General features: G+C 46.5%; 1 protein-coding gene across 1 annotated transcript; it reads right to left on the reverse strand.

Moving 5' to 3' along the window:
* Positions 1 to 14,453: 14,453 nt before the first annotated feature.
* On the reverse strand, positions 14,454 to 21,650 carry SKIDA1 (SKI/DACH domain containing 1). The gene is made up of 2 exons (XM_035306927.3): positions 21,525 to 21,650; positions 14,454 to 20,622 (listed from the first exon to the last, which is right to left on the reverse strand). The coding sequence occupies exon 2, from the start codon at positions 20,507 to 20,509 to the stop codon at positions 17,777 to 17,779; it is 2,733 nt and encodes a 910-aa protein (XP_035162818.2). The 5' UTR covers positions 20,510 to 20,622; positions 21,525 to 21,650; the 3' UTR covers positions 14,454 to 17,776.
* Between the last annotated feature and the right edge of the window lie 492 nt (positions 21,651 to 22,142).

Here is a 22,142-nt window from a genome sequence, read left to right on the forward strand (position 1 = left end):
CAAGAGCTGGCGGCCAGCTCAGGATGCCAGGCGGCCAGGCGGGCGCCCTGCCAAATTCCGCGTTCCTCTCCAGGAGACGAGGAGTTGCGTCCCAGGCTCGGGAAAGCCCGCAGTTCGGGCTTGGGACTAGCTTGCAAAGCCCCCCAAGGCGCCAGGGACGCCTCTGCAGGTTGAATTCCTGCTCCGTATCACTTCAATTTTAATTAATCTTTTAAAACACCGCTGTCACGTCGCTTGCAGAAAATTAATCAAACTTGAATCCTTGTTGCATAGCAAGAATTTCGATCTGAGTCTTTTAAAAAGGACTTGACTTTGCAAAGTCACGTCTTTTACAGCTCCCTCATTCCCCCTTTTAGCAAGGGAAATATTGCAAAAGTCAAGACATGTTTGTTTGGTTCTTTCTGTCTTCAGAATGAAACTTTGCTTATTTCTGATCTTTATTTTCCTGTCTTTGAACAAAAAAATAACGAGATAAATTGCCCACCTCGGTTAATTCAAAATATAATTACTTTGAATGATCTTTGTTTAAGAGCCCAGATAAACTAAGATAATCTTAATTTTAATGTGACACGACCCCTATTTTTCCTTGTGAATAATGAGAATAAAGCAGTCATTAATTAATACCAAGATATCTCCATAGAAGATAGTATCTGGTCTCACTGAGACACTGAAACATCAGTTGTATTAGTAATTGATACTGTATAATTGAACATGAAGATAGTCGTCTATTTGTAACCTCAAAGCTCAGAGTTTATTTGGTGATTACTGAGCTCCTAATAATTAATTTTTGTTCCTTCTTACTGCATAAATAATTCTTACAACTCCCAGTTCCCATGCAATACAGAGGCTTCTTATTAAAACCTACCCCTCAAAATATAAGATTGTGAAGCTATGTTGTGCAGCAACTCCTTCCGTTTCATTATTCGTAACATATTTGCTCTATTTTATATCTCCCTAGTACATTTTTTTTTGCTGTAGTTTGCTTACTAAATATATGAGAATATAACTATAACGTATTTTACCACAGCTTTGTGTTTCTGTGAGCTCTTGGTTCAGTTTAACACACAATACTTAAGACTTCAATTTTTCAAGTTTCTAAAATTTGAGGATGAGTCCCATTGAAGAATCGAAAATTTTGTATGGTGAAGTTGCCATAGATTATATCTCAACCCAACACACAGTCCACTTTATCTCACACTTTTATGTTGTTAAAAATAGACTTTGCTCAAACACCTTCCCTTTTTCCAACCTGAGTTGAAGATCAGTTCTCACAATTTCCTGGGTTAAATGTACATGCTAACACAGCTTTTGATATTAAAAAACAAATTCCCCTCCCACGTTGGAGAGAGTTCTTCCAAACAATCATGGAAATTTAGACAGTAGCTTTAAGGTGTCTAATTATTTCTTAGCATCAGCTATTTGGGGGCATCAAAATGACCGTCGCTTTTTAAGTGGAAAGGGTTATGACATTTTTCTTACACATACAAAAAAAAAAAAAAACTCCCTACTTACTTTTCCAATAAAGTGTCTCCCAAGTATGAAATGTTTTTTACCACGTAAATATTCTTAGTACCTCGGCTACCAAATCCATGCATTTTCTTAATTGTCAGTGCTCTATCTAAAGTGTTGGAAAGTGGATAGGGTTTCCACTTTTATTTCCCCGTTAGTACAAATAAAACTTTAGCGCAATACATAACGGAGTGATTCTCTCCACTTGGATTTTATATTTTCCCACTGTAATTTGGACTGAAATGGGATTAAAACAGGATCTAGAGTTCTAATCTTGGTTGATGTTTTGGTGTATTCACCGTAATGAGTCCTATTCCCTGGGGTCATGAAGCTCCCAAATGTCAATCAAGCAAACTGATTCAGAAATGCCATTGTTCGACTCCCACGTCACTCGCCTTCCTCTCATTTTATTGAACAATACGAGAGTTCTCTGATCAGTCATTCGGAATATGAGGCATTATCTGGGGAAAATTCACAAAGTGTCTTGATCTTTCTTTGGGAGATACTGTTAAGGGGTTTCCGCAATGCAGCAAGTGCTTGTTTATATTTCTGTCTTTGGACGGCACTGTGGATGGAAGGAACCAATGAATACTGCTTGAAAGAAAATCATACCGTAAATCCGTCAAAAATTAATTCGTCCAGTTGAACGTTACATTTCTATTTTCGTGTTGGAAGCACCCTGATTTGTCACCAGAGGAGAAGTATGACCCGGTCTGGGTCCAGTTGACATGCCCTCACGTTCAACCCTGTCTGTTTTCACCACTTAATACTATTAATGTGTTTAGTCTACGCTAGTTAACTAGGAATTTATTTGGGGGCGAGGAAGAGCCAACCTTTGCCCCGGGAGTTCTACCCAGCCCACTCAGATACCTCCGGGAGTCTCAGCAAGTCTCATTTCCCAGTCGCAACCCAGGGTCATTCCTGCCTCCGTCCTAGCTCCCGGACAATTCCCAAAGGCAAAGGCGTCGAGCGTGTTACTCGCTCCCACCAGCCCAAATTAATAATCAGCTTAATTCGTGGAGGCTTTGAGCCCCGGTGCTCCGTTCCCTGAAGCCTCCCAGTGCGGAGCCCGGCTCCTGCGAGGACTTCCTTGCAGGGGGCAGGCGCGCAGGGACGGATTTCCTGGGAAAAGCTGTTGCTGGCGTGTTGCTCCTAGAGGGCTGTGGGCAAGGAGGCACGAACCGACGTCCCAGTTCTGGGCGCTCAGATGAGGATTTCTCCAAAATCGCGACAGCCGCTCAGGCTCTGGGTGCTCGCGTTGGCAGCACAGAGCTGCAAATGCACAACCCCGCGCGCCCTGCGCTTCGTCCACGCACACTTAGAGCTGAGGTGACATGGGAAGGAGGCGGAGGTGGGGACGGGGGTGGAGTCGCTCGCTGGTGGAGCATGATCAATTACTTTAAAGTAAAGGGTTCAAAAGTTCCAAGTTACCCTTTAGAGGCGAGAGGCAAAGCTTTCCGCGGCCTGCTTCTCTCTGCCATCAGCGGGTTCCCGGCAGCCGCGCAACCACTGGGGATCTCAGCTGCGGCTTGCAGGAGCCCTTCCCGGGAACACGCTCTCCCGCGCAGCCAGGCGAGGTTGACGCAGCTGCTAGGGAGCAGTTTGGCTGCCCCGGGAGGACCGGAGTCGCTCGGCACAGAGGTGATCCCAGCCCGCGGGGCCCGGGGCGCGCGCTTTTCCCTTTCTCAGCAAGCGGGAAAGGCCTGTTGATAGAGGCGGGCAGAGCGCGGGCGGCCTGGCAGCGCGAGGCTTCGGTGGAAACCTGAGCTCCCTGCGACCTGTTTTGCTAGCCGAGGCGGGGGAGAGCCCCAGTAAATCGCCCCGGAGCAGGCCGTGCAAATTCCTGAGAAAAAGCCCCATAGAAAACACCAAACCCTTCCAAAGCCGTGGCTCTGCCCCTCCCCCGTCCCGGCCTTCCATCCTGTCCCTGCGCATCATCCAGCCGGCCCTCACCTGCGACCTGGCCAAGGGCCTAGCCACCCCTCTGCATCCCCACCTCCGCTCTTAAGCTCCTTCTCCCCCTGACCTTTCTGAGGCCTAGGCGAGGGTAGTCAGGGTGCTGCAGAGGAAATGAAATTGTTCTGGAGATTACAGTGGGGCTTTCAGCCAGAAGGGTTTTTCCCCCTTCTTTTTCTCATGCTTCCATATTAAGTGCAAACTTGTATCTCCCGTCACAAGAATAGCCAAATTTTCTCGCTTATTTGCAGTTTTGCAAAGTTCTACACACAGATCAGTGAACCTTAAGTGCCCTTGTTCAGCCCCACATTGTGGAGGTTTGTCAGGGTCCCTGGGCAGTGAGCGTAATGACAGGTGAATCCAGCAGCCCCAGAGGGAGCCCGACCTAACCCCAACACTTACAATAGGCCAGGGGGCCCGAGGCTCCCCACACAGCTTCCAGCAACAGGTACCCTACACCAGGGCAGCCCTTCAGGGTCCTTCAGCTTAGGCCCTGGGCGAAGAAACTGTGCCTCAGTGACCTGGGACAGAGAGGCCCCACCCACATGTCTTCCCCTCAGGAGATTCCTTCTCACCAAATTACTCCTCAGGCACACAAGAATCTGTGCTCTGTGCCACCTGCCCAGACACAGCCAGGCCTTGTTTCAGCTGCAGCAGAGGCCCTCACAGTGTAAGCCTATTGGTGCTTTTGACCTGCTTGTTCTTCTGACATGATTTAAGATAAAGAAGAGGAGGAAGAAAGGGAGAAGAAGCAGGGAAGAAGATGCTGGGGGGAGGAAGACGAGCAGAAGAGATGCAGAATAAAAGATGGCCAAAGGGATCAGCACGAAATGGAACAATTCCTTTCTTATCCAAATAGTCCCATAGCTTAGTCTTTCCCACATTCTAAAAGAAAGATAACTGGTTTCAATAACTAGTAATACTTTCTTCTTCTTTTTCTTTTTCTTTTTTTTCTTTTTTTGCCTGCCCCACCCCCAATAACTAGTAATACTTTCTCAAAGTAACTTTTTTGAGTGATATTTACTCTTTCACCTAACTGGACCCAAACTACCCTTCTCCCCAACCTGAAGAGAGGAAAGGGCCCTTTAGCTTTGGGAAGATAAATAGCTTTATAAGGCATAATAGCCTCCCTGTGGCCAGTCATCTCTCCACAGAAAGCCAGGGAGATTCAAGCTGAGAGAACCTAAGTGCTCTGTTGCTTTACCCATCTCAGCCTTAATCCAGCCAAGGTCAGCCCACATTAAATTCCCAGGAAATGGGCTTAAGGTTCCTCCTCCTGCCTGGACCATCCCCTGGGAAGGAGATCCTCATAGAGAGATACATCCAAATTCCAAGTCCTTACAACCAAACTCCAAGTGGGAGCTATTCATCATTGCGATGAGATTAGAAGGCCGTGGCCGAGAAGCGAGGTGGTGTAGATATATATAAAGAGAAAGAAAGACATGTTTGCTTTTGCCCAACTCTTAAATTCTAGCTTGACCCAGTCCATCCTCAATCGACCACCAGGGTAAAATAGAAATCAGCTTCTGGGTTATCAGAGAGTAGTCGTTGTGTGTGTATGTGTTGGGGGTTGGGGTTGGTGCTTTCTCCAACCCCAGGCTAGTGTACAAGGAAGGATATCACAGTTAGGAAAAGATGGAGTAGAGGGAAAGAGAGGCCGGAGCAGAACCACAGCCCACAGTCACTCTGAGGAACTCATCCTCATTAAAGAAATCCTTTGTATGATGCTGCATGTCTTTCTCAGATTTGTGGCAGCCACACTGAAGGAGGAGGCAGCTGCAGGAGCTGCTGCCACTGCATGCAGGCATCCAGCAGTGTGTCCCTAGCAGCCGACTTGGTGTCCCCAGTGTGAAGAGCCCAGGCTTTGCCCATTAGGCTGTGACTGAAAACAATCCCCCTGCTCCAAGTAGCCACCACAGTCACTACCCCAAATCCCTAAACAGATTCCTGGACTGAGAGAACATAGTTTATAGCATGAATGTCTAAGAGCTAGAGTCAGTAAAAAAAATAAATAAATAACAGAAAATCTCACCCAATTCTGAAATCACTAACACAATCATGTGTGGTAGTGGGTATTTGTCCCTGCGTGGATCACAGTTTCATACTTTGGTCCGCAGGATGACATTTCAAAAATATTCTCCCCTACATAGCACCAAAGGCTGTTTTTATGGCCCGCTATTGTAAACCAACCTTCTGTAAACCATATTGTGTATTTTCCCCTGGATTTCAGTGAAAGAAGAATTGTGCAAAGGCAACTGCTTTGTCCCAAAGCTGAAACAAAGACTAATACACAGGAAAGAGGCAGCCTCTCCAAAATGTACTCTTCTCTGATTTGGGAAGAAAGCTCCTAGAGTGACCAGCCCATAATTGTGGTTGATGTTTAATCCCCCTTGGTACAAAGGCTCATCTTTTCACTAAGCAGAAGCACCATTGAGATATGACTAACCTTTAGGGTTACATCCCAAATGGGGAGTCCAGGGCTTACACTTGGATTGTCTAGGCTTCTTCTAACCTGAACAAAAAGGATCTGGAGAAAATCACATTTTTTCCCTCACAACAAAGCATTCCTAATCACTTCAGCTTGTTTGGTGAATTTTTATTCCCGTGTCCACTGGGGTATTGAAATCGATCGCTGCAATATTTAATATATTACACTCCTAGGGTCATTGCTCCTAAGACTGAATTCTCTCCCTCATGCCCTCAACTCAGCCTACTTTCTACCCTCCCACTCCCATCTGTCCAGGCCCTCTGTTTATCTGTCCATATAATGCCTTTAATTCTCAGCCCAGCCAGGCAACTTCATGTTTATTCTGTTTTCTTCTGGTATGGAAAATGCTGAAAGCTCTAGGCAGCAGTACACTTAAAAGGGAAAATGAGGAGCTCAGTAGATTGGAGAAAATTAACCTGCCACAAACAGCCTCATTAAAGAACTGCCTACCAAGAGTTAAGAATTAATAGCAAAATGGATGGGAAAAAACCCTTCAGTGAAGACACTGTAAACCTCTTTCCCTGAAAGGTGCATAATTTACAAGCCCAACCTAACATTCAGTTTTATTTCCATTTCCTAGTGACCTGTCCCATAACCTTGTAATCCACAGTGGGGGTGTTTTCTCTTTCAACCCTTTCTTCTGGTTACACACCCATAGGTTTGCAAGCCCAAATATTTTCTGATATTTTTGGTTCCAAAATGCACTTAAATTGTTTAGAGCCTTTTAATTTAGAAAGACACTTTAAGAGACTCCTGGAATGCCCTTTGGGAATTGTTAGATGATTTGAAGAGTGTCCTTAAAATAACTGTGTTTGGACAGGAGTGGGACTGAGGGAATCATGGAGAAAGAAGCATGAAAAACCAGAGGGAGGACATTTTGTAGATTTAGTGTTCTGATGGCACTGTGGTTTATTTTGCACATGAAGTTAAAATTTAAGTAAAGCCCATGTATATGGGCTGTAAGTTGCTTTTCTAATGTTTTATTGGGCAGTGTATTCTATATTGGCATTTTATATGCATAATCTCATTTCAGTGCAGAGCCACATACTAAATCCTGGAGCAAGCAGATGAGAATGCTGTGTGGATATTACACTCAATTTCATTGGCTTCAATGAGACTTTGCACATCACGATTTCCATTGTAATGGCTTATCTTTGGCTAGAATTTTACACATTGACATGCTATTCCTTTGGCCAGGATCCTGAATGAAGAAACCATGTCAATGGAACAGCCATAATGATTCCATTCACATTATAGCAGGTAACTGGGATCAATGGTCCTAACAGAATTTATAAAAGACGTCCCGCTTCTCTTTTTCCTTTCTTTTCTTTTTTGAGACAGAATGTCCCTCTGTCACCCAGGCTGGAGTGCAGTGACATGATCTCGGCTCACTGAAACCTCTGCCTTCTGGGTTCAAGCAATTCTCCTGCCTCAGCCTTCTGAGTAGCTGGGATTACAGGTGCCTGCCACCATGCCTGGCTAACTTTTTTATTTTTAGTAGAGGTGGAGTTTCACCATCTTGGCCATGCTGGTCTCAAACCCCTGACCTCAAGTGATCCACTCAGCTCTGCCTCCCAAAGTGCTGGGATTACAAGCGTGAGCCACCACGCCTGGCCTTCTCTTTTACTTAATGCTGTTTTTTTGCACATTTTTTTTTTTCTTAAAGGAGATCACAGTTAAAATCAGTCTTGGAGTATACATTAAAGTAGTGGTTCAAAACAGGAAAAGATAGGAAATTCACAATCAGGATGCTTCCAATTCATCTAGAAATCCTTCTGTTGTGTCAGGATATTATATGTACTGCCTTCACGTGTGGTAGGATCAGATCCTATTCAGATAAATCAGCTAGAGACTCACATAAAGGACAAAATTTTAGAAATACTAAGTAACCTCTTTAAGTCTATAAAATAAGTTATATTTCATTCACACTTAAGTTCTATAAAATAAGTTGTTTTTCCCCTGTTTAACAGTAATCTTAAATTACAAATACAGACTAAAATTTATAAGATAGTAAATGTTGGCTATAGTAGGGAAAGTAGATGTTTTAGAGGTAGTTTCTTTAAAGAAAATGACACAAGTGTGTAACTAATTTCATAATTTACTTTTAAATTTATGGTGCATAAAGATGTAGAAGGATTAAAAAAACACAAGAATTAAAATATTTTTATTATTTTCTTGAAGTCATGGGTAGCAAAACAATTGAACAATTTCAATGTTAACCAAGCTCTCCCACTTAAAAAGCTTCCTTATTCAGGAAAGAAAAAAAAAAAAAAGATCCCACCTCTCTTTTTAAAATCAGATAAGAAACATTCTGGTAGTAGTGATGTACACCCTTTTAATTCTCAATCATAAATGTTTAAGTTTGTTTAAAAAGTCTTTATTATTAACAGAAAAAATAAAAATTGGCTTCCTGAAGGCCAATTTGCCACATGATGTATAACACTGGGAACAAAATTAAAAGCATCTCTTTACATTTGCATCTGGCAGTGTGCTCCATGTTAGAACCATAGCCATGTGTTTATGGAGTGCAGCTCTCCTGGTCTTGAGATACATGCTGTTTTTTATAGCCTAACCAGAATAGCTCAGCACATGCAGGACAGGAGGCTGGAAAGCCCTGGCCCCTCACCCCAGCAAGGAAGCTCAGGATCACTGCAGGCTCCCACACTGCTTCTCAGCATTGGTTTAAGTCCAGATCTTACCCTCTTTACACTTCTGGAGCAAATATTACTAAATGTGGGTATTTCCCAACATAGCCTTCACCTGAGTATAAGGGTTGGGTTGGGGGAAGGAAAGAAGAGGAAAAGCTGAGAGAGTGAGAGGAGAGAGAAAAGAGAAGATACAGGGAAAAGGGGAGAAAGGTAAATAAACCTGTTCATGGCAATTCCCACTGTATCATGCAGGTTTTATTTTGAATAGATAGGGTAACTAGACATCTGAAAGCTTAACCAGCCACTGGTCTGCATATTTGGACCCAATGTAGAGGAAGAAAACTAATCTGAGACATTTGCACCACTGACAATCAGGGCATTCATTTCAAGGGAGGCGGGGCAGGGGGAGAAAGAAAGAGAGATGAGAGAATGAATGTAAAATGTGTCTTTATTCCTGAATATCCAAGAATCCAGGCCCTTGCAGAGACTGAAACCCCTGCCTACTGACCAAGGAGTAACCTTCAGATCTCTTATATATCTAACTTTCACAGGAAAGGGGGAGGACGTCAGCTGCCTCTGCTCAGTGCAGCCTCTCTTCCACAGTTTCCTTTCTACTGCGCATCACTTACCACAAGTATTGTGTTTTTCCTGGAGCTAACTTAAACTGATCTTAAAGAGGGCAAGCACTAACAACAGAAATTCCATTTCAAACTCTGGTGCCCTACATGTGCTTCTCCCAGCCTCCGGGAGAATTCTGGGTTTGTTTGTTTGTTTGTTTGTTTGTTTGTTTGTTTGTTTGTTTCGGTAGCTTGAGGAAGAGGAGGGCTAGCTGCCACTCAGATGGTTTCTCTTTTCTTCTTTTCCCTTTCTTCCTTCGGTGCACTGGGGCTGGAGAAGGCCTTTACAGAGCTGCCCTCTGCTAGCCTGGTGATATTTTAGGGTCTAAGTCGACTGACTGCTGAGCTTTTTCCATGCAAAAAGGGTCCAACACAAATGTGTTGATGGCACTGATTAGATGAGTAACTGCATTTTACTGGAAGGCCTGTAGACTGCCTGCTCCTCTCTCTCCACCTTTTTCTGTCTTGTTCCAGTTATCTACCCTGAAGGAAGATCCACACAGCAGGAATTAAAGAATCAGGGAAACCCTAGCATCCTAGGTACTTGGGTTGTTTCCCATATATTCTTTTTAGACCATACACACACACATCTGTGAGCAGCAAGTTCTCCTGATTCCCTTTTGGAATCCCTCCCGCCCCCGCTCCCACACACACCCCTCTGGCCTTAAACATTTCTTGCAACAAGGGGACAACCACTGCCCTTCCCCCCAGTTAGGCACCAGTCGCTCGGCAGCCATGGCCGCAGCCGGAAAAGAATAGAGAGCTCGCTGTGCTGCAATCCAAGCAGCTGAGCTATGGGCGAAGAAGACATCGTGGGAGCCAAGTAGTGGCACAGGATAGGGCTGCTCCCTGACCAGTAAAGCACGCGTTCAGCTGAGGAAACCTTTACGGAGCACCCCGGATGGCACGGCTAGGTGCTGCTCTTCTGTCCCAGGAAAATAAAGAAAGGGAGATGGCAGTCCACAAGGCAAATGTGAGAGGAGACCTGTACGGAAGCCATTGACAAGGGTTTCACACCACACGTTTTGGGGTCATGTTTTTCCAAGCAAGCCCGAGTGCTCTTTAGAGAAAGCCAAATACACTGGACGAAAACATCCTGTTTTGAGAGGCAGGAAAGGTGGAAGCACAGCTATTCGAGAGTGCGTTAATCAGTCAAGATAGGGGCTTGGAAGCCCAGGGCTTGAATTTGGTGAATTCGTGCAATTTGGAGCATTTCGACTTAGTATTGATCCCTAAACTCAATTTTGAAAACAGCCTCCATTGCAGAAGTGTTAGTTGTGTTATCCCAGTATTTGCACGCATCGATTGGGCTAAAATAAAATGCATCATACTCTCCGCAAAGAAGGAAGAGGCAGGGACAGTCACAAGAGGAATAGCAGAAAGTGCATAGTTAATATGGGTTGTACGCGAATCCGTGAAACAAGTGCCTTAAACCCAAGGGGATTTCACGTAATAGCTAATTTGGTGAGAGCTAGCGAGCAAGCAGAGGGCCATCTTAGAAGGGAAGGAAGATAGCTGAATATAGGCTTTTCCGACTGAAATTAACATTTCCTTGTGATTTGCATTAGCTAATGTCTAAACCCTCACATGCAGCCCACCTATCCCAGGTTTTCTTCCACCCTTGTAGGCTCAGTAAGGAATTGTCTTCTTTCTAACTGCACTGCCAGAGCTGAGAGGCTGCGGAGAGGCGGCTGCTTTTCCCCCCTACCCACCGGGTCCTAAGTCCCGGGAAAGGCCGCGGGGCCGAGGGCCGGGGAGCGGCTCTCCGCCTGTTCTTTCCCGGCCTGCAGGACCCCAACGGGTCCTCTCCTCAAAGTTAATCCAAGGAAGCCAGCGCCTGCCTGGTTTTGCCCAGCTGGCTGGAAAGGGAACTGGAGGAGATGGGAAAAAAGGATAGGAATATTTTATCTTAAAAAAAGACATTCTTTTTCCTTGTTCAACAAACAAAACCCCTTCCTCTTATTTCCCCTGTCTTCCGAGTCCATTTTAGTTTCTAGTGTTTGTGTGTGTGTGTGTGTGTGTGTGTGTGTGTGTAAGAGGGAGAGAGAGGGAGAAAAAGAGAGGGCGAGAGGGGGGAAAGAAACAGGGGGTGAGGGAAAGAGGAGAGAGATGGAGATCCCTTTAAACAAAAGACTAGAGGCCGGGGCTGGGGCCTGGAGCTGTCCCCGGAGCCTGCTCTGCCCCGCAGACCCGGCGGTCTCCAGGCCCGGCAAGCATTTTCGGGGGTTCCGCAGGCCTGGCCGAACCGGCCCGAGCCCGTGTTCCAAGCGTCTGGAGAACTGGAGACAAAGCCCAAGATCCAATTCCACCGCAGTGCGGCTCGAGCCGGCGCCCCAGGCCCGCAGGCCTAGGCGCGACTCCCCGCGGCCTGTGACCCGAGAGGGGAGCCCGCGCCCCCCTCTGCCTCCCCGCGGCCCTCTCCGCCGGGTTCCCCCTGCCGCACTCAGCCAGCTGCTTTTGGGGACCTTCGACTTCCAAACACGCTTTCCCATTAATCAAAACCTGGAAAGCCTGGCCACTTTCTTCCTAGGCCGAGGCACCTTCTCCAGAGGTCCCCGAGGCACCTTCTCCAGAGGTCCCCGCAGCACTCTGGGCCGGCGACGGCTCCCGCGCGGAGCCTTGGAGGCTGAGCAGCCATTTACTGCCCTGTGATTGCGCCGAGGACCAGGTTAGCTCATAAAGCCTTTCACACTCAACAATGGGGATTTTCTCAACAATTAACAAGAAACAACATAATAAAGCCATTTACAAAGACCTTGCTATTTACTATAAATTAGGCACTCTTTAAGAGACCAGTGCGTAATTTCACACACTTTACAACTAGGGCTGCATTTTAAACACCCGGGAAAACAAGCTTGTTGCACTTTCCTGTGACCTAGCTGCGGTGCACCTCTGTTTCCCCTCTTCCCCGGTAGCAGCTTTGTTTGCATTGCTGCACTCCAACCTCCCCAGCCGTGGTGGCTTTCCAGGTCACTGTCTCATGTTTCCCGTTTCCAGGCCATCATTCCCCTTGCAGATGCAAGGAGAGGTTCCCAAGGACGGGGACCACGCGCCAAAGCCAGCCAGGCCTCACCCAGTTTCTCCACTGTGGGAGTTGTGCCCGGCCCTGCGCCCCCCGCGCCCTCCCCACCCCGCAGGGCCTCTGGGCCACTTCCCAAAAGGCGTTCGCGGCCTTGCTGGCCCAGGGGAAAACCCCGTCCCTTTGCCACTGGCAATCCCCACGCGCCTTTTGGAGGCCTTGGCCAGCCCTCCGCCCAACGCGAAGAGCTGGGCCCCATTTGACTGGGGAGCGGAGATGAGGCCTGGGAAGGTGAGAAACGGCGAGGCTGCGTGTGCGTGTGCCAGGGTGGGTGATGACTTCAGGACACACAAAAGGAGCGCCAAGTAAGGGGAGGCGTTCCAGGCCCCGAGGGCCGGCCCCCGAGCGCCCTGCGTTCCAGGCCCCGAGGGCCGGCCCCCGAGCGCCCTGCGTCTCCTGCTCCCGCCGGGCCTGGCCCCAAGGCCGCGGGCCGAGAGGCTGCGCGGGAGGTGCCAGGGCGCGGGTCCTCTCGCCAGTCCTGGGGATCGACACCGTCACCCATTCAGAGGACAGCAAGATCTGGGCGGGAAAACAAAAGTCACAAAGAAATTTGTTTGCCACCATGCAAAATGGCGGCACTTAAAAATCTTTCTGGTGGTGGTGGCCCTGGCCAGAGAGCCAGGAGCTGCCCTGGGTTCAGCGCGGTGCGCCCGAGAGCTTGGCGGCCGGGCGCAAGCGAGGGGGAAACGGACCCCAAAACCCCCGCAGACCCCAGGGACGCCCTTCGCCCGCAGCCTATCGCGCCAACGGCCGGTCCCAGCCTTCCCTTCCAGCCCGTCAGGCCCAAAGCCCGCGCCAGCAGCCCCCGGCCACTGACCGCTGTTTACAAACACAGCCTGGGGGCGGGGTGGGCCGGCCGGAGCGCGGGCTGGCGGGGTGGGGGCGGCCGCTCGCCCCGGAGGACGCCACCAGCAGAGAGGAACGAGGAGTTGGTGCGAGAGAGCGGGCCCGGCAGCTGGAAAGGACTGAACGCCTTGTTTTTGAAACTGTCAATTCCCTCAACCCCTATTGTGAGGGCTTCATGCAAAACATCTCAGGCCTTTTAAAGTAGGAGCTTGTGAGGCCGCCACAGTTTGAAAAGGAGCGAGAGAGGAGCGGAGGCCCAGGGCATGGGCGAAGAATGATAGCTGGGCCCCCCCAAGCCCTCCCCATCTACTTTTTTTTTTTCTTTGCAAAAGAGGGCCTGCCAAACAGGTAAAATGCAGCCCTCCCCCACCTCCTAGATACGACCCCATCCCCCAGGCAAGTTTGCAAAATGCCCTTTGGCCTAGGGAGCAAACCAAAACCAAAGCTAGCATCAAAAATAGTTCTTCCTTACAGGGAAGGGGAAAATCCTGGGAATGACTGGGGTGACCGGGTGGACTCGCTAAGGTGGATGCCCTGTTCTTCCTTGCCAATTTCCTGAGGTTAGTTGATGGGAAGCATTTCCCCCCCCTTTCCTAGTTAGCTCTGGGAACTCCTTCTTTTTACATCCTTTCCAGCAGGAAGTTATTTTCAAGGTGAAGCAAAACTCACCACATTTTCTTTATTTTGTAGATGCTAATGCTTTATTTAAAAAAAAAAAAAAACTTTACCATAAAGGCTTTTTTTGTTGTCTTGAAAGAAAAAAAAAAATGCTTTTGAGGAATTAGTTTCTACACCTCTTCCTGCATGCAACCAAAACTGTCATTTTCATATCAGCAGAAACTCCCAATTCTTGTTGATTAGAACTTTGAGGAATTTCTAGACCATTGAAAGTCACCCAGACACATAAAAGATAAAAATCCAACACCAGCCCATGTAGTTTGTGTTATTGTTGTTTAGTGGTGGCTCCTTGTTGATTTTTCAAATAAACAACCATTATTGAGATTACTCCACTGTAATCAAGTAAGCCAGTAGAAAAGAACACCCACTTTTAAAAAGTAAATAGTTGAAAAAGAACAAGCTGCGTTTTATATAAAGACAGATAACCTGACTGTGAAAGACAGTACACACGCCTCTTAAAAAAATACTTAAATTTTCATTTCACAGTCTTATCAGGAAATTACTTTTACAGGAGACCAAAAATAAGTTTGTTAACCCAAAAAGTTAGAAAAAGAGGCTTTTCCTGCGTTTTTCCTTATGTCTCTAAATGTTGGGCTTTAAACACAGGAATCAGTCACCCTGGAGCCATGTAGTGCTTGCTTTTTTTTTTTTTAAATTCTATGCCCTGAAAACATCTAAATATAAAAATGTAATCTATTAATGGAGGTAACTTTTGTTTTTCTCTCAATAAGGCTTAACTTTCTGAACAAATGGGACATTTATAGCAGCTCAGGACAGTCTAGATATTGTCATTAATCATAAAACAACCAAAATAATATAAATAGTACTGAGAATAATTCCCACAGCAGAATGGGGAACAACTAAGGGGGTAGCAGGAATTGAAGGAATACCTTGTATTTGCAAGTTACTGCATACTATTTGGTACACTTTCCTTACAGAAGCCCTAACTCAGGTTTTGCTGTGGTTGGCTGGCTTGTAGTAGTACGGTGGGATGAAATTTGTGTTGACTATTTAATTTCTCTCCTTTTGATGGTATCACTCTGGAATGCTTCGGCCTCCATGCTGTTCATTCTCCAGCTCCTATAAACTGAAACTATTGATTCTCTGAGGGGTAGAGACTAAGTGTCAAAGCTGGAGGCCAATATTTTATGTCAGAAATTCCATAGGGTATATTTGTTTTAAATTGTGCTTATTCCATCTCACAGTCCCTCCACACCCAAGATCTGTAGACTTCAAATATATATTCTCACTTTATAATTTAGAAACAATGAGTCCTTAGCCAACAAGAGAAGTACTAGTCTTCATATAGTAGTCACCGTATTTTGAAATTCCTTAACTTAGAAGTAATTAAAGAGTAAAAATTACAGACTTCCAATGTGTCACACTTTTTACAGATTGATTTTTTAGGACAACTTATTGCAGCTAAATTCTATATTGCCTCCAAAGAGGGAATAACTCAGACTATGAAGCCAATTGTTCAGCTTTCTGGAGCATTAACTATAACATGCACTGGTCTTTGGAATTATATACAAACAAGAATTCAAGGATACCCCCAAATTTTTACTTTGACCACATCTACCATTCCAATAAAAAAGAATCCAGTGAACCTACATCTGGCATGGCAACATTCAAGAAGGAAAGGAAGGAAGGCCATTGAAAGTATCTGTTTACTCCATCCAAATGTATTTGGATGCAGGTATTCTCAGCCTCAGTCCTTTACAATAAGAGGAAAACCACAGAGCACATTCAGCAATTACGGGCTGAGACCATCCAGATATATCTGAAACATTTATAGACAAAAGGAAAATTTCAAAGGGAATAGAAACTAAAAGGTTAAGGAAAAACCAAAACAACAGATTGAATTTCCATGAGAAATAGTGACTTAAATTCACACAGTAAACATTTCGTTGGTGTTTTGTTTTGCTTTGTGATTTATGATCTATAGATGCAACTTCTTAGATTCAAGATAGCAAGGATCTGAGATATGTAATTTGTCAGGCTAAAGGAGGTCGACCAGAAATTATTAGATTCAACTTTCATTAAAATAATCACTGATCTCTGCTTCACTTTCTTAAGCCTGAAGTTTTTCCTACTTGATCTGTAGCAAGTTTATAAAGTTTTGTTGTTACTTAGAAAGAAATCCACCAGTGTTTTGCACAGAACCTGACTGACCTCATCACATAGTATTACAACAAAACACTACACCCAATAAATGCATTTCTTTCAGGCAAAAACATTACAAGTGAAAATGTCAACAAAACCATTCAATCCTGTTAACTGTTCTTCAATCTGGAATAAGTAGAAATGTATGGAACCAGGAATTTTAAACAGTGTTTTTAATTGAAAATAAAGCTAAAGCATGCTTTTCAACAGTGCAAATTTCCATAATTTTGATTTACTGCTTCCATCATCACAACACAGTACACCAGCATGGCCCTTACCAAGGGCTAGACCCTAGCATTTGCATGTTGAACTACTTTGATTTTAAGTGCAAATTTAGATAGTCACCTCTGATTGTCACTTGCAGTAGAAACTCTCCTGCTCTATACACAGGATGGTCTGAAAACAGAAGTTTTAGAGAGATGCAGAAAAAGTATAAGGTAATAAAATCCAAGTGCCTGAGTTCTGGTACCAAAAAGCCCTGAAAAAACTTATTTTTCATTTAGGGTATTGCAACTCTGACCCCTCATTTTCTTTTTCTTGGTTGTATTTACTGCTTTGTCACTATCAAGAGTTTGACCATAACATACCCTGCTATTAAGAGAAATATTTCAGGCCGGGCATGGTGGCTCACACCTGTAATCCCAGAACTTTGGGAGGCTGAGGCAGGGGCGGGATGTGGGGGCGGGGATCACCTGAGGTCAGGAGTTTGAGACCAGCCTAGTTAACATGGCAAAACCCCGTCTCTACTAAAAATACAAAAATTAGCTGGTCATGGTGGCGCACGCCTGTAATACCAGCTACTCGAGAGGCTGAGGCAGGAGAAATTGTTTGAACGCAGGAGGTGGAGGTTACAGTAAGCCGAGATTTCGCCATTGCACTCCAGCCTGGGCAACAAGGGTGAAACTCCGTCTCAAAAAAGAAAAAGAAATATTTCAATTGTTTTGGGAGTGTGAAGAGTCACGTTCAGACCACAAGATAAGCAGGACAACAGTAAGAGTCACCTTATTTAAAACCTTTGGGTGAGAACACAAAAAGGACTTTTTCAATTGCAAGGAGTGCCTTTAAAAAAGTAAAATCACACCCTTTACAAAAAAAAAATACAATTCCATATTTATTTTACTCAGTATGTATGAGGCAGCGTTTACCAGCATTTAATCAGGACTCACACCCCAATCTTTCCACTCAAAAAAAAAAAAAAAAAAAAAAAAAAAGTTAAGTGCAACTACTCTTGGAGAGGGAATGAGGGGAGTCAAAAGTAAAAGATATCCCACAAACAAGAGCTCCAGAAAATAACATTTTGGGTTCACAGAAACTTCTTGCTACCTCACCTCACCTCACTGTGTAACCATGTAACCTAACAAACTTTCACTGCATTAACAGTTACACTTTCAGCTCTGAAATCTAGTGCATAAACTTAATGGCTCATTGTAGTATTTATTATTCAACCTTTTGACATTTATTTGTAGCAGTTGAATTGAGGTACCGGGTGCATTATTAGCATTGAAACAGTAAAGTGTTCCAGCTCTACCGTAATAACTGAGTTTTGCTTGAGTCTTTAGCCTGAAGTAGTCTGTGGAATGTAAACCAACCCTTCTCCCACCCCGCCCCCACCCTACTCCAGAAAAAAAAAACCCGCAATGGAAAAAAAGTAATCCGATTTCTGTCTTCAAAATGCGATAAACCAGGACTCCAAAGGGGGTGTAACACATTAATGGACTTGTACAAACCATCCTGTGCAGTTTACAACAAAAGGAAGGTAATATGGTTCAAGAAAATATCTTCCAAAATATTTTTATGAATTAAATTTCCTGAATTTGTGACTAGGTGGAAGAGGTATTGCAGAACCGCCCAGCTGCCATTTCCATATAGGATGGGCCTTGTGAGGAGTTTGAGAATCCTTAGTGGTGTTTAAGGAATACGCCGGCCACAAATCCCCATCTCTCCCAATAATGAGTGATGGTGGACAAGGAAAATTTGCCATGAAATTAAATGGCCTTTTCACTGCTGATGCTACATTGCTGGCTACCTTTTTGCGTCTGTTTATAACTGTAAAATCATCCAGTGTTCCTTCATGTGTCTCAGTTTTACCTGTAGGACGAGGGCTTCTAGCTGATTTCAAATTTGGTTTGACTGGAGGTGTCTGAAGGACAGGTCGCTTTCCCAGTACTAGTGTCCGGTAATTTTTTCTCACCCTGGCACCAAATTTATATTCCCCATCCTCAGGTTTTGGAGAACCTAAAGTGCATGAAAGGCCCTGACTCTGAGCCAGTGGATTTAAGGAAGGAGTTTCTTTTTCAGGGCATGCAAAACCTTCCTTGGCTGTGGCTAACAAGGCGTCCTCCTCTTTACTCTCAGTCACACTGTAAAACTCACCCTTTGTATCATTGCACTCGCACTTTAGCTTATTTGTAAAAAGGTGAGGTTCATATTCTTCATTAGCACTACTGTCTTCTACTTTGATTTTAATATTGTGCAGAAACGGCAATGTCTTGTCGCCTGTGTCAGTGCAGAGATTCTCGGCTTTAGTTGCTGCTGCTGCAGCGCTCACTTCAGGATCAGTTTGCGAAGAGGGCAAATCCGTAGCAAATTCAGGACAATGAGAGATTTTGGAATCTTTTTCTGAATTTGCTTCTGCTCCTGAAGAATCATCATTTAAGAACCTAGCAGCTATTGTGTTGTTATCTGCACAGTGTGTAGTAGGAGTTGCTGGTAGACATTTCCTAGCCTCTCGGAGTATTCTTTGTTGTGGAAATGCATTGTTTGTCTTTGGGCTAGGTGAAGAGGCCCCCTCTGCCAGGCAGTTAATTGTCAGGTCAGTTCTCTTTACAGTACTGGAAATTTCAGAGTGTGGGAATGTAATCTCAGATACCCTATCGTTCCTTATCTCTGCGAAACAACTCCCCAAGCTGGCCGGGCAGTACACCGGAGAGGCTTTGGGGGCCCAGCTCTGCAGATTCCACTCCTCCGGCGACTCCGCTTTGACACTGCTCTTGAGGTCGGGAAGTCTGCCGGCATCCTCGAAAGCAGCGGGTTTGGTTGCAGCGGCGGCGGAGGCCAGATGGTACAAGAAGTTGGCCTGCGCCTGCACGCTGGGAGGCTTGCAGAAGCTGGTGCGCCTGAATCGGATGCTCTGCACTGACACTTGGCTGGAGCCGGAGCTGGAGTCCGACTCCGTGGACGAGTCCTCCTCCTCCGAGCTGACTTCACTGGAATCCGAGGCCCCGCTGCCCCCCTCCTCCTCCTCCTCTTCCTCCTCCTCCTCCTCTCCCTCCTCCTCCTCTTCTTCCGAGGACACAGAGTTACTGGAGCTGGACAAACTGGAGCCAAAATCCGAGTCGTTGGCCGCGTGGTCCGAGTAGGAGCTGGACTCGGAGTCGCTACTACAACTCTCGGGAAAGCTGCCCAGATGGGGCTGCGGCCGATGGTGGTGAGGGGGGTGGTGACTCTGCTGCGGCGGCTGGGCCCGGTGGTGGTGGTGGTGGTGATGATGGTGGTGGTGGTGGTGGTGGTGCGGAGGGGGGCAGAAGCCGTTGACCAGATGAAACCTCTCCAGGCAAGTGGCCCCGGCGGCCGCCGCCGCTGCCGCCGCCGCCGCCGCCGCCGCCGCCGCCGCCTTGGCTTTGTAGGACCTGGGCAGTAGCAGCAGGCGCCGCGCGCCGGCGTGGGGCGAGAGCAGGCATTCCTTGGCGCCGCCGCGCTTGCGCTTGCAGCGGTAGCTCAGGTTCCCCGGGCCTCCAGCGCCCGCCGCCGCCTTGGGCTGGGGCCCGGCCGCCGATGCCTGGTAGTAGGCGGCGGCGGCGGCGGCGGCGGCGGCAGCGGCGGCGGCGGCGGCGGCGGCGGCAGCAGCCGGGTGCTTGCTGCACAGCAGGCTCCGAAAATAAGCCGGGTCCGAGGGGAAGGCGACGTAGTTTCCCTGGAGCGGGGCAGTTTCATAGTTTAGAGGGGGTTTGCACGGCGAGCGCACGATATCCGGGTATTGCGAGCTGGAGTATTTGCTAAAAATCTGAGGTAGATGGGCGGCGGGGCGCGCTGCGGCGGCGCCCGGGCGCGGGGACTGCGCGCTGATTGGCAGGGGCCGCGCGGCTCCGCTCAGGCCCCGCCAAAGTTGGTGCTTGTCCTTCCAAAAACCCGGGCGGGGGCTGGCGGCGGCGGCGGCGGCGCGCTCTGGCGGCGGCGGCGCCTTTGTGGCCAGGGCCGGGCCGACCCGCCTGCGCTTGGTCTTGAGGACGCGCTCGGTTTTGCAGGAGGTGTAGAGGGCTTCCACGTCTTCCCGGGAGATGAGCGTGCATTTGGCCGCGTGGAACGCGATGCTGTTGATTGCTTTGAGTTTCCGCAACTCTTCCAGATCGCAGTGGTGCTTCTTCACTTTCAGATGATCCATGCGCTTGTGCACGGTCGTCCTCGGGATGTTTTTCAGCAGATCCGTGAAGACTTGGGAGAGGGCAAACATTTGCTTCCCTTTAATGATGAGGTAGCCGAGCCTCACGCCATCCACCTCTTCAAAACCTGACTTCAGGTCTCCCATCTCGGGCACTAAATGATCCCCACCATTTGCAGTAAATATATACGTGACGCGTACATACACATGTATGTATGTTAATCCTCCGCCAGATGCTGCGTGTGTCTCAAGGCATCCTGCTAATAAAATAACAAAGACTGTTATTCTCGATGAAGGAAGTGCCAAACTCTAGGCGAAATTGTTGGGAGGGGGAAAAAACCCCATGAAATTACACTGACTTGATTCTTGCTTTTGTTTTGTTTTGTTTTGTTTTCGTTTTTTTAAAAAAGAGGGAAAAAAACATCCGGTTTTTGATCTGCCAGTGTGTTGGTCTAAGTCCCGATGCAGATCAGTACCTGGGCCCCTCTGTTCCTTCCTTCTCCACTGGAGCACTATGATAATGGAATGTGAAGGGAGAAAGAGAAAAGAAATGCAGCTGCTATTCCCGCCGCTGCTTTAGCTACAAATAAAATGACAGAGTGAAGTGAGCTCGTCCGGAGACACCTTCATCAATTAATTCCCCTAAAGCCAGCGCTGATTGGACACTCCTGACAGGTGATGCAATAAAAATTGATATTCCACCCCTTCCCCCCAAAATCTCCCACTAATTAGCATACCCTTATACTGCCACCTCCCCTCCCAAAGTAAATAATACAGTCGGTATATAAATCTTTCCATTAAACTATCGGAGCTCAGAAACAGCCTGACTCACAGACTTCATCAGAAGCAGTGTGTGTATGGCTAAGGAAGAAAAAAAAAAAAAAAAAAAAAGGCACCGTATATTCGCCTTTAAAGAAATACTGCCTATTTTTTCCTTTATTTGCATTTTACCGATACAGCTATTATCATTTCAAAGAAAAGCATTTAAAAAACATTATCAAGCCGAAAGAGATATACCCCACCCCCTTTTCCTTTTGGAAAATGGAGCTTAAGCGAAAATGTGCAGAATAGCCTGGTATTTCCCTTACAGGAGTGGGGAAGGAGACCGGCTGGGAGCTCCAAAGTTAAACCCGCCCCGTGAACCACCCCAGTATGGACTTACGTTTGGAATTTCTCTCGATTTTCCTTTTTTTCCCCCCTGAAATGCCTTTTTACAACCAGAAACAAAGTTATTTGACCAAGGAAGCAGTTCAAGGTTCCAGCTCCGAAACACTGTAACAATTCAACTGGATTTCGGTTCTCTGCTGGGGGGTGGGGTGGGGAGGAGGTAGTTTCACGTCAGACCCATAACAAAGCATAGATAAGCCAGAAATGTGTACACTTTTCCACAATTAACAGTGCTGGATTGGAGGCAGAATCGTGCAAGAGTCTCCAGCAAAGGCTTTACCAGGGTCCTGTTCACCACAGGTCAGAATTCCAGGGAGCAGATTGCTTCCTTCTGCAGCAAAGAAAAGAAAATGTCAAACGCCCAAGGTGCTTCCAGAGGTTTTACGTAATAACGATGAAAAGAAAGTGCTGATGTACGATGCAGACTGTTTCAGTGGTTTGTGATGCTTTGGGTTAGTAGTTTAGGTGAATCTTCCACAACTCCCAGTTTTTCCATCAAAGCCAAGCATCTGCTTTAACAAAATCACTTTGGATGAATATCAATGTGATTTAACCTCTTCTTAGTCAAATTAAGACATATTTTGGTGTCGTTTTCAAGGATATCCAAAATATT

The sequence above is a fragment of the Callithrix jacchus genome, chromosome 7, assembly GCF_049354715.1.
Source record: "Callithrix jacchus isolate 240 chromosome 7, calJac240_pri, whole genome shotgun sequence".
Classification (NCBI taxonomy): Eukaryota; Metazoa; Chordata; class Mammalia; order Primates; family Cebidae; genus Callithrix; species Callithrix jacchus.

Bases quoted from the DNA above. Each gene is read 5' to 3' on its own strand.
- SKIDA1 (XM_035306927.3), bottom strand. From the start codon at position 20,509: ATGGGAGACCTGAAGTCAGGTTTTGAAGAGGTGGATGGCGTGAGGCTC.